This window comes from Osmerus eperlanus, chromosome 10 (genome assembly GCF_963692335.1).
Source record: "Osmerus eperlanus chromosome 10, fOsmEpe2.1, whole genome shotgun sequence".
Classification (NCBI taxonomy): domain Eukaryota; kingdom Metazoa; phylum Chordata; class Actinopteri; order Osmeriformes; family Osmeridae; genus Osmerus; species Osmerus eperlanus.
Window position 1 is genome coordinate 4313465 of NC_085027.1, and position 12471 is coordinate 4325935.

A 12471-nucleotide genomic window follows, 5' to 3' on the forward strand; every position below is an offset into this window, starting at 1 on the left:
GGATGAAACATATGACGAAGGTATGTAGACCGTCTTGTAGTATACATAGGTTACCATACAGCTCTGGCAATATTACTGGCAGATCAAGTACAAGAAAAAATGTCTCTCTCCTAACCACACATTATCTGTCTCGCATCTTCCATATGAGTGTTCACATACCTCTTTTACTGGCACATACTTATTTTTATATACTGTGGCAACATCTTTTTGACCTTGGATATTAAGAAACATATTTTTAAAATAATTTAGTTATTCAATCTACAGTCAAAGATAAACACACTTCCGTACAAATATAATGAACCTGACAAAAAAAATATCCTTCTTATCCGCAGAGCCTGCGATTCAAACAATGCCTAGCAAGGTTATGTATGCAGTGCCAAGGAAGTTAAACACTGTTCAGAGCAGCATAAGTGCATGTTGGAAAAATTGAAGATGTAACACATTTCTCCTGTATAAGAATGATTCTGTGTTCAGTATTGCTTGGGTGCAAAGAGAGGCCTAACCCAAAATCTGAACTCTGGGTAAACATACAGGACCCTTATCTTGGAGCTGAGGACTTAGAAGAAGGGGGTTGGTTTGTTTGTTTTAAGGAGATACTTTGTGACAAGGACTATAGGTAGAGACGCAAGGTCTGGTGACCATTTGTTGACACCTATGTGAAGGAGTTTACGGCCCCAGGACCGGAGATCCTGTTTTTGTGTTTCAATCAGGGTTGATGTCATAAACACGCACACTCGTAAACACACACGCGTGCCAGGTCTATGCAAGGAGCCAATGAAGAAGAGCCATGTGACATTTGCATGCCTTTGTCTTACCCAATGACTGTAAAGAGCGGGGCTGCTTAAATAGGTAGCTAGCGCAACATGCTAGCAGACAAACTTTGTAGCACAATGGCGTGTGATGTTTTTGTCTCCTTGTGGGCCGGCCGCAAGCAATAAAGCTTTCTTAAACTTGTTCACCGACTGACTGTGCAATGCTTGATAGATTAATATTCTTGACAGTGCATTAGCAAATAAAGGATGCAATATTATTATGATTAAATGATTGGGTTGTTGGCTTGATCCCTAACTTCAAACACGTTTTACACAGCCAGTAAATGGAAATATTGTTACTGTACACACTTAGCAAATGTTGGGACAGAGTACTTTTTTTCTCATGAGATTAGCTTTTTGAAATCAAATATTGTGTTGTTTCTATGCTTTCATTTATGAATAATTTTTCAAGCTGTATACATATAGTGACGTACATTTAAGTTATATTTTTTTGTCATATCAAACTATCTGTAGCTGGTTACTGTGCTGATGAAAGACTCGATCCTTCTTCCTCACTGTCTAGAACGTTCTCTGGAAACACAACACATACTGTTGTGTTTCCAATAACTGTTACAGGGGGTCTCACTTCTTCTGTATCTTCTAGTCTGTGCTGTACATGGAGCTAACACCATAGATATATTTATAATACGGGTGGTTGAAATCAAGCATTCTGATTGGTTGAGAGTGAGTCACGGGGTGTGCTTTATTGAGCATAAAGTACTGTGTACGGTGTACAGTACGCCTGTTTACATTTGCCTTAAAATGGAGCGTTCCATATTAGTGCGCACTCAAAATAACGGTTACATTTTTGGTTGTCATTGGTAATTTTCGTTGTCACTTGGTTGTCGTTGTCATTTTGTTGTCATTTCAAGATTAACAGTAAGCAAACATGTTTCATGTTAACTTCGATCTTTTGGGGGGAAGAACTTTTGATGAGTGGTTAGCCGAAGATGAGAGAGCAAGAGTGAGCAAGAGTGGTCGAAAGCGATGTCATCAGAGACGAAGGGGACATGAGAAACGTTTTCCATGGATGCACAATTAGTGGAAATATCCAAATCAATATAAGCAAACCGTAACATGTTTAGACCTAATGTTTAAAAAAAATATTATTTTATTGAAAGTGTCCCATTGTCATTGTTGTTATTTTAAAGGCAGCTTTTATGAAATGAGCAAAGTCAATTGCGAGATATAGCTAGCTAGCTAGGCTAACAAACGTGAAGTTCACAATGCTGTTTGTCCGTTGCATAGCAACAGCCACTGTTTACAGGGACTATTTTCTCTCGGCTACTGAAATGCCATACACAATGTTTGTTGTCTATAACTATTTTGTGCTGAAAGGCAGCTTACTATTTATTTACTATTTATAATTTCGCTGGCAACCGTATTATAAAAGGCATAACGACATCTCTGACGTTCATAACAAACCAAACCGTTTCAAAATCGGTTGAAAATTGAGAAAGTTATGGTCATTTAAAAAGTACATGTAGATTCAACACAATGTTATGGGTGAGCGAGTTGACTGTAGCAAGATGGCCGCCATGTGCGGACGTTCTAGACTCCGCCGTAAGACATCTAGTGTTTATATATATATCTATGGCTAACACTGTCAATTGCAAAACTACCCAACCAGGACAGCAAAGCATTTCAGGGTTTGACATCTGAACTATTCCAAATATAAAGAATTGTATTTATACATGTGTTTCAGAAATGTTGTCCATATTTGACAGAAAAGCTGCAAATACTGTATATATTTTTTTTTAAAGCAAAAGAACAACAAAAGTACCATATGTAGTAAGTAGGAGGGACCATTACTTTGACGTGACTTTGAAAACTTTAATGTCCTCTGAGAGGCAATTTGTTGTTCAAATAAACAAATAAACAATGAGTCAGTTCACACCAACCGCCAATAATTCAATTGGGATGCAAATTAAGAAGGTGCATAAGGGAGAAAATGCAATTTTAACCGTAAAGATTTAAAGCAAGGTGCATAAGGGAGAAAATGCCATTTTAACCGTAAAGATTTAAAGCAAGAAGACTGGCAACTAAAGCTGTGTATACACCTAAGAATAACTCAGTAACATTTAGCAGACGCTCTTATCCAGAGCGACTTACAGTAAGTACAGGGACATTCCCCCGAGGCAAGTAGGGTGAAGTGCCTTGCCCAAGGACACAACGTCTTTTTTCACGGCCGGGAATCGAACTGGCAACCTTCAGATTACTAGCCCGATTCCCTAACCGCTCAGCCACCTGACTCCCTAGTTAGTAGCGTGATCTCAACTGGAGAACTTGTAGTTGTTCAGGTCTAAGGTGAGACTTGTATTTTATGTCTATGCCTTCATTTGCCTAATTTTGAATACTTATTTTGTAGTATCTGTTCTGGACAAGAGGATGATCTTCAGCATTTCAAAGGTAGGCTTTGTTAGGCATGTTTTTCTCACTGTGTCTATTTCTTCTGTAATACTTAGAATTACTTGACAAGATGTAACCATCGACTCTTTTACGCAGTTACGACGCTAACCTCAAACCCTAGATAGAAATACCTACGTTAGCAGAGACACAGTTTTGTGCACACATGCACTATAAATACACCAATGTAGTTTGTTCTTTCAAAAAATGTTCTATCTATCATCATCAAATTTTCCCCTCAGAACCATGAAGCAAGCAGTGTTGAAACGTTTTCCGGAAGTTGATAGCAGAAAAAGAAACAATGCAAGAAGCAATCTGCAGCAAAGTGTTTTGACACAAAATGTATACCATTGTGCAGTTTGACATACTGTGATGCTAATAAGCTTATACCTTTAACTTGAACTCGCCTTCTTTTTCACCTTCTTTTTCACTGTTTGTCTTTGTTCTATACGATATTTACAGAGCTAAACATCTCTGCAAACATGTAATTGTACATCGTTCTTCAAAATTTGTATCCGTCACATTTCAAAGCCTCAATAAATTAGACTGACATATGTTGAGACAGTTGGGAGTGATTAAACCATTCATCTTTAAGAAAACTTCCCACGTGTGCCCTGAAAAGAAAAGTCATTAAAAATGTGTTGAGGTTTTTTTATTTATAGCTTTTTGTGCCTCTGAGGCATACACCGGTGTACAACATGAAAGAACAAAGGAAGGAGAGATGTGGTGGCTACATTCACTGCGCAGTAGGCTAACGTCTCAGGCTGCTTGGATGGTCGGAGCAATGGATGAACAGTCACAGTCATCTTACCCTGGGGAGATGCTGTGCCCAGGAGAAGGATGGAAGGAGGAGAGAGGGAGGGAGGGAATAAGGGAGGGAGGGAGATGGATTGGGTGTCTGTTAGTACCATATTACCATGTCCCCACACAAATACCCCTGATCCAGGGATCAGACAGGAGAGATTGATTTTTTCTTCACAGAGATGTCTCCAATTCTAGAGGTTCAGAAGGTATTGCCACCATAAACAAGAGAGATCATTTCCGCAACAGTTAAATGCACATATGCTGTGTTGCCACAGTAAAAATGTACCATATACCACACACCTGTATCTACTGTCTAGCAGCAGTGGTGAGGCAGTGGTGAGGAGCAGTAGTGGTGAGGCAGCGTTCTGTCTTACGACTGGCTGGGAATAGCAATGGAGGACAATAGGGAGTGACGACAGCCCAGTACTGTAGACAGTGGCGGGAGGATTGCTGTGGAAGGGGCTCATTATCGGTGTGTTCTCTGGGCTGTGGCGAGACTGGGTGCTGGGAGTTGGGGAGCATTTTGATGGTGATTAGTGATCAGACTCTCCAGGGAGTGTGTGTGTGTGTGTATGGGGGGGGGGGGTGGCTGAGAAGAAAGGAGAAGGTGGAGGGAGGAGGAGAATGGAGAACATGTAGGGAGGAGGAGGAGGAGGAGGAGAGTGTGTGCTGCCTGCCGCTCATTTAGAGCAGGGAATCAAGCAGCGTCTGTCTGGCTGAGGTAGGCGAGCGGACCTGCGTGGAATGGAGGAATACCGCTGTCTGCCTGCCTGAGAATACAGACTTTATCCACATGCTCTAGACAGGTTAGATTCAATACTGTTGCTCACAAAAAGGAAAGACAAAGAACAGGGCTGTGTTCAGCATGTTTACATTTGGATTTTGTTTGTGCGTTCTCAGTAAGGTGAGGTGAGGGCTGTGGGCATGCTTGTATTTTAGGTTAAATAATACAGTATTTATCGGAGTAAGCCTACATCCATAGCTGAGAAAAATGTGTAAATAATGTGTTGTGTGGAGTAAGCTTAACCATGCATGTTTGCACGAAAAAAGACTGTCAGTCTTTGTGTACGAGTCCAGAAAGGGAATTCTACCTCAGTGTGGATGCTTTGCTTTGTGTCTGTTTGAGGCTGGAGCTCTGTGATGGTTCTGTCTGCCTGAGGGTGTGCCCCATGGCTGTGTGGATCGGGTGCCAGCTCTGATACCATGCAGAGGGCAGGGGAGGCTGCCACCACGCTCACTCTCTTGCTGTGCTGTTCCCACCTCTGCCACACACTGGGTAAGTCCTATGCAGCAGGTGGTCCTCCCCCCTGGAGCCACAGAGGATAACCAAGACCACCTTCATCCCTTGCTTCGGGGGACGCTGTCACACTCTGAATGAGTGTGGTCAATCTAGCTTCGATCTACCTAGACAGATGAGGAGATGGGTTGAGGCAGGGCACGGGGGGAGGGAGGGGGGGTGACGGTCTGGAGGATGTTATAGTTAGGATGTGATAGTGGGACCACAGATAGTTAATGATAAGCCTGATCAATTGAGAGTGACCAATTTATGCATATTCATATATTTACTGAGACCAATACTGCATCACTCTAGCTTATACCCCCTGTGTGCCGTGAGCAGTTAACGTAATTGGGACATACTCTAAATGGAGAATGCTGTATTCCCTCGATTTACACCAAAGTTGAAATAAAAAATGAACGAGAGGAGGTAAGTCAGCAGTACTTTGTGCAGGTTCCACAGCAGCTCAGCGTGGGAGAGAAGGTGTGAGGATGATAAATCTGCTGTTGTCGGGGCTATTGGTGCACGGACATTCATATTGATCCCAATCCTGAGAAGATGACTGGGTCGTCTGCTGTGGTCAGCCCTGCTCAGACTCTATCACCCCCTATGAGAATTGACGACTCCCATTTAAAAAAACACTCATAAACATCTTATGAGGCGATCATTTAGGGTGAGGCTGCAAGAAATTTTGCGACACCGTACAATGCAATCTACATTTCTCCTCATCTCCAATGAGCTGCAAACCTGCTTTAGCAAAGATGCAGCGATTCTCTGTCAAATCTTTTAAACAAACCCTGCTCTTCTTATAGGTAGTTTGCCATGCATTTGTAAAGGCTGGCCAGAGCGATTCTCTGTCAGCAGATATCTAGCATACTGAAGACTAAATGATGTAATGGTAAAGGTGTACCAGCAGTCTCTCTCTAAACCCACCCCTGGGGTGGGGGGGTAATGTCCTTGACACACGAGGACAAAAGATTCACCCTTACTGCTTTCTCACAATAAAAAAGACTTCCCACAATAGTTCTCTCATCCAAGCCCTTTAGAGCCCTTATCACACAATACAGGAAATACTGTACCTAATATATGGAGCATGTGACAGAGCCCTTAAAATACACTGAACCCCTCCACTGACAGACACATGAATCACGTGTGCCACTAGATCAGGTCCATCTGTGATGTAGTTATGAAAAGTAAACCTCATTAGGCTCCCCTTTGAGTGGAAACTCTAAGAGGCAAATTCAGTTAGAAGGTTAGAGGGACCAATAGGGTTTACAGCAAGGGACCAATCAAAATATCTAACAGGAATCAGCCTTGTAAAGACTGGTAGTCACATAACCAAACACTATCTGCTTGACACTTGTTGAAATCCCAAACAAATAACAGTAGGCCTACTGTCAACGATTATTCTGCCAACTTTGTGATTGAGTCGTTGAATAGGGTAGGCTGAACGGCAAGTGAGCCTTATTAAATCGATAGCAGCAAGCTCTCATATGTGAGAACACAGAAGTTTAATAGAGCTGAATGGCAGCCAGGTGATAGATTTAATTACTCAAATTATGCTGGAGGATGAATCAATACTTCCCACAGTGTATTGATAGCCATGCTTGCGTGATACAGACATTCAACACTCCTCAGCAAATAAAGTCTTACAAAATACGAAAATTCCATCCAGCGAAACTGAAAACGGTTATCAAACATTAAAATAAAATGTTCAGCTTTTTTCAGTTGGCACACCTGAGAAGTATAGGTTGATTGATTTGCATCATGTTTTGTTGAGAGATTGATGGTCTTATAAAAAAAATCCAAGTGTTCTCTTTCTGGTTTCCAATCTACTTAAGGAATCCCAAAGTTGTCTTCTTATGCCAAGACTGAAGACAAGTTGTTCAAGCACCTCTTCAGAAACTATCAGAAATGGGTGAGACCAGTGGAATACCTCAATGGAACGGTGCGGGTCAAATTTGGACTAGCAATCTCCCAGCTAGTAGATGTGGTGAGTGCAGACAGAGGACGAATGTCATACAGGTATAGGCTACAGTGGTGTGGCTTATGTGCTAAACATGCAGCATACTCCACATACAATTATTTACATTTACATTTATTCATTTATCAGACGCTTTTATCCAAAGCGACATCCAAGAGAGAGCTTTACAAAAGTGCATAGGTCACTGATCATAACAACGAGATAGCTCCAAACATTGCGGGTAGCCAAAACATGAAGCATACATTGTGAAAAACCAAATAAGAGCCAAAGGCAAGAACCATAAGAGCATGTAGTTAAACAAGTTACAATTAAACAACATGAACCTCAAAAGTGCAAGAGTGTACCTGTAAAAAGCAAGCAACAATAATATATTTCACAGCGAGTACAATCATTTAAAATCAGTTAGGCCTACAACTAACCAACAAGAGCAACAAGTCTCTCAATAAGAGATCTAAAGCTTATTGAGCTGATGGTCCAAAACAAATGTTCATGTTCCTGTTTATTCGAACTTGGCATTGGCATGACAGTGTGTTTGCTTTACCACACAGGATGAAAAGAACCAGCTGATGACAACCAATGTGTGGATGAAACAGGAAAGTATTATGCCACATGGTTAGAACACAAGCCAAACAGATTTTACTACACCACATACAGAAGCAGGGCATTGAGTCCAGTTATTAGTCGAGGCAACACACCATTTAGTCCCAATCCACTCAGGCCCTACTCTACTAGCTGGTATTTTAAAGGATGCTCACAGCCTTTAAATCACCTGCCCACAGGTCTGCAGGGTACATGTTGCCTGCCACAGTGACAAACAGCACCATGCAAATGAGGCAAGAGAGAGAGAGAGAGAGAGAGAGGACCAGCAGCAACCATAGCCACATCTATCCATCACAGCTGGCCTGTTAAAGGGCAAAGCAATGAGGGTGTGGGGCCTCTGTTCTCTCCCTCTATACAGCAACTGTGTCAGAATTTTAAATCTATGTGAAAATGATTAAGGCTACTCGATCTCTTTTTCACACGGGACTCCTGTCAAATGCTCTCATGTCAAATAACAAAGTGGACATTGAAAACTAAAGGAGCTGGTTGGTACCTTTTTCTGTGTCCAGGAGTGGGTGGACATGAAGCTACGCTGGAAGCCTGAAGACTACATGGGCATCACAAGCATCCGAGTTCCCTCCAACTCTATCTGGATCCCTGACATTGTACTCTATGACAAGTGAGTGACAACAAAAGGTTTTCATTGATCAGCATAAACAGATATCTGGTGCTGCTGCATCTTAATGTTATCGATGATGAACACTACCAAATCAAAAATCTAATTATTAAGGGTTTTGATATGGATTAATACATGTATGTAACATGTATTGTTTTGTTTCCTCTTGCAGTGCAGATGGTCGTTTTGAAGGCACTGTTACCAAGGCTGTGGTCAGATATGATGGAACCATTGTATGGACACCACCGGCCAATTACAAGTCAGCCTGTACCATAGACGTCACCTTTTTCCCCTTTGACCTCCAGAACTGCTCCATGAAGTTTGGCTCTTGGACCTACGATGGCTCTCAGGTGTGAGACACTGTACTGACTAGATCGACACTGCACAATTATTGACTGATAATCATTGTTTATTTACTATTACATATTTGAAGTAGAAATATTTATGATTAGGTTTATCCTTGATGATCCTAGGTGGACATCCTCCTGGAGGACTTCCATGTGGACAAGCGGGACTACTTTGACAATGGCGAATGGGAGATTGTGAAAGCCACCGGCAGTCGTAGTTTTAGGACAGACGACAGCTGCTCCTACCCTTTCATCACGTACTCCTTCATCATCCGCAGAATGCCACTCTTCTACACCCTCTTCCTCATTATCCCCTGCATTGGCCTGTCCTTCCTCACCATCCTGGTCTTCTACCTACCCTCCAACGGCGGGGAGAAGATCTCCCTCTGCACCTCTGTGCTGGTCTCCCTCACTGTTTTCCTGCTGGTCATCGAAGAGATCATCCCCTCCTCCTCGAAGGTGATTCCCCTCATCGGAGAGTACCTGGTCTTCACCATGATCTTCGTCACCCTCTCCATTGTCATCACCGTCTTCGCCATCAACATCCACCACCGCTCCCCCTCCACCCACCACGGCATGGCGCCCTGGGTGCGTCGCATTTTTCTGCATCGGCTGCCCAAGCTGCTATGCATGCGTAGCCACGTGGACCGCTATGCCTGCCCTGGGGCTGCTAGAGGGGGACTGATAGGAGGAAGAGTGGTAGGGGTCGGGGTGATGGACACCAACCTAGACAACAACCATCCACTGACCTCGAGGAATAACCTGCAGGCAGCGCTGGACTCTATTCGTTATATCACCATGCATGTGGTCAAGGAGAACCAGGTCAGAGAGGTGAGGCGCTTTGCTGACATTAGATAAATCAAATGTCTCCACATTTATATTCTGGTAACAACTCCGTTTTTCATTTTTCAAAAATCAATAGCATTTTCTCTTTGTTGCATAACAAAATGTCCATGATTGTTTTCTGTCTTTGAGCTGACATATACTGAACTTGACTCCATCTTCAGATCAACAAATGTAATTGCAAGTCTTGATACTCTTGAGTATGAACTCAGATACAGGGTAACACAATTCAAAACATATGTTTGACTTTTTATGCAGGTGGTACAGGACTGGAAGTTTGTGGCACAAGTTCTCGACAGGGTGTTCCTGTGGACCTTTCTGCTGGTGTCAGTCCTTGGCTCGGCTCTGCTTTTCATCCCGGTCATCTACAAGTGGGCCAGTATCATTGTCCCCGACCACACTGGAGGAAATAGCTAAGGTCTCACATAAACCAACATATTTGAGCAAACTGCACTATGGTTCTACTCAGAATGCTGATATGAAGGTGAAACCTCACTTTATAATTTTTCATTGAATTTCACTGAACTGGAGTTTAGGAGAGCCGCATTCATGATTCCTAATGGATGTATATAGAAACAAAAATGATGCCGTGTATAATTGTATGAGCATTAACAATTTTGTACTACTTTTACCTTGTTTTAATTTTTTTTATTCTCCAATAGGCTACTGTACTGTCTACGTCAATCCTAATTACAGTGAGGTGTCAGATTTGAAGAATAGTAAGTGTATATGTAATATACTCTCTTGTGATCAGTTAACCTCCTATGACTCATGTCTCAGTCAGTTAGCAGTAACTAATGCTTTTCATTCTGTTCATTGTTCATTTCAAAGTTACTCATTCTGGTGGGAAGCAAGACTTAAATTGGGCCAAAGATACAAAGTGCCATTCTTACAATGTCAATCCTATACACAACCAGCTTTGTTGGCTCATAATATAGTCTCATATAATTAATTACATTTTCAGCTCTGAAAATTCTGATATCTGAGGTTTGGTTGGTGTAATACAGATATGTTGATAGACATAAACAAAATATGTGCTATACTGTATGTTATGTACTGTGCTTGCAGTTTCTACAGCCATGGCCAATGTAGATGTGTAGGATGCAGGTACGCTATGTATGAATGAAAGTAATATGATGATTTTTCTTGTCTATTTTGAATTTCATGATAAATTGTAGGAACAATATGCTTTGGACATTTTTTATTCTATCAAATTCTTTCACACAGATATCGTAAATTATGGGGGAGTGTAGGATAATAAGAAAATAAATTACTATAATTTATACTTGGAACCGCCATCATTTTTATCCAGGTGTTTATGAGGGGTAAACAATCTCCTGCCTTTGGTTCAAGGGGGTATTGGTATGTTGGCAGTTAGTGTTAACTCTTTAAACTATTCTAATATTTATAAGAGTCAACATATCTTAATTTCATTTTTCTTATCATCCTGATTAACATAATAACTGATCACAGAAAGCCTTTTTTGACTTAGTCAATACAATATTTAGGTTAAAAATTTTTTTTAAACTGTTCCATTGACCAAATGGACTATGACCTGTGGTGAGATAAGAACAAAACCAACACAAAAGCAAACAGCACTTCTGAGTTTGGGATCCTTTGACATCCATGAAATATTCACGCGTAAGTAACTCAACTCTTGTGATAAGCAGTTTATATTTGTGATCAGAAATCAATCCTATGAAACCACTGGACAGGGCTCTCTTCTGGATTGAGTTTGTCATGAGACACAAAGGTGTGGCTCACCTCCGTACAGACTCCTACAAAATGCCCTGGTACTCCTACCACTCTGTTGATGTTGTTGTGTTCTTGTTGACTTTAATGTTACTGCTAATTTTCCTTCCTGTTGCACTGGTCAGATATTTCAGTTTTAAGAAATGTATTAAAAGAAAAATAGAATAAATGTCAACAATAATGTACTTAAATCTGTTTCTTATCAATAATGTATACATTTAGCAGACACTTTTCTGAGGGATCTGAACCTGCAACATTTTAGTTAAGGGTGCTCTCCCTACCAAATTTACAACACTGATCACTGAACTTTGAAAACTCTATACATTTTTAACAGAGTAATATGTTTCTGTGAACTATAATGTTGACAGATTATAATTATAATTTTCTGTTATAATTTTCGGTATCAGATGTTGTTTGGCTTTTGCATTATTGCTTCTTTTTTTGCAGAAATTGACTGTGTATTTTGAAGAAATATTTTACAAGCAAAATGAAAAAAACGATGAACTAGGTCAATACTAAATGCACAGTAACCAAGCTAATTTGTAGTAAAACCATAAATACCTACAGTAAATGTATGCCTTAGGTGTACTGATATATTGTAATGTATCTGAATTCATTCCAAGTCAATGTATACACCTTCTGTAACGATTAGACCACTATGGTTCAATAAAGATCAAGTTTTACAGGATGCAATGGTAAGATCATTCCAAGTTTAGTCAGGTATGCAGAGAAGGTTGACAGCAATGGTGTAATATTAGTTCTCTGCCAAATGACCTGCCCATGCTCACAAGGATGGACAAAGAACAGACAAAGAAATTATATTTCAAGGATTTGGTTTTTGGTTACAAATATGTTGATTAACTACCAAGTGGTTCCAACTAGTGAGGCTCCACTCTACTAGTGAGGATTGTATTCCTATAAAGGTCCATTATCTCTCAGGCCCACAAACCTACAGGAAACAGATCAGTTAAGGGCTAGCCTACACATTAACATACATAAAGTCTTAAAGTTAAAGTTTCTCGCAACACCCT

General features: G+C 40.9%; 1 protein-coding gene across 5 annotated transcripts; it reads left to right on the top strand.

The window, feature by feature from the left end:
- Window positions 1-4371: 4371 nt before the first annotated feature.
- On the top strand, window positions 4372-10872 carry chrna5 (cholinergic receptor, nicotinic, alpha 5). Of its 5 annotated transcripts, XR_009931542.1 has the most exons (9): window positions 4674-4926; window positions 5149-5298; window positions 7140-7291; window positions 7831-7872; window positions 8389-8501; window positions 8671-8848; window positions 8972-9676; window positions 9947-10172; window positions 10351-10872. XR_009931542.1 is itself a non-coding variant. In XM_062472191.1 (8 exons), exons 2-8 carry the CDS (start codon window positions 5226-5228, stop codon window positions 10103-10105), a joined length of 1422 nt encoding a protein of 473 aa, XP_062328175.1. In that variant the 5' UTR covers window positions 4372-4494; window positions 5149-5225; the 3' UTR covers window positions 10106-10872. The 5 variants fall into 5 exon arrangements, 4 of the variants coding, with proteins under 4 accessions (XP_062328175.1, XP_062328173.1, XP_062328176.1 ...); XM_062472191.1 differs by lacking the exon at window positions 4674-4926 and adding an exon at window positions 4372-4494 and having other exon boundaries at window positions 9947-10872; XM_062472189.1 differs by having other exon boundaries at window positions 9947-10872.
- Window positions 10873-12471: the final 1599 nt, after the last annotated feature.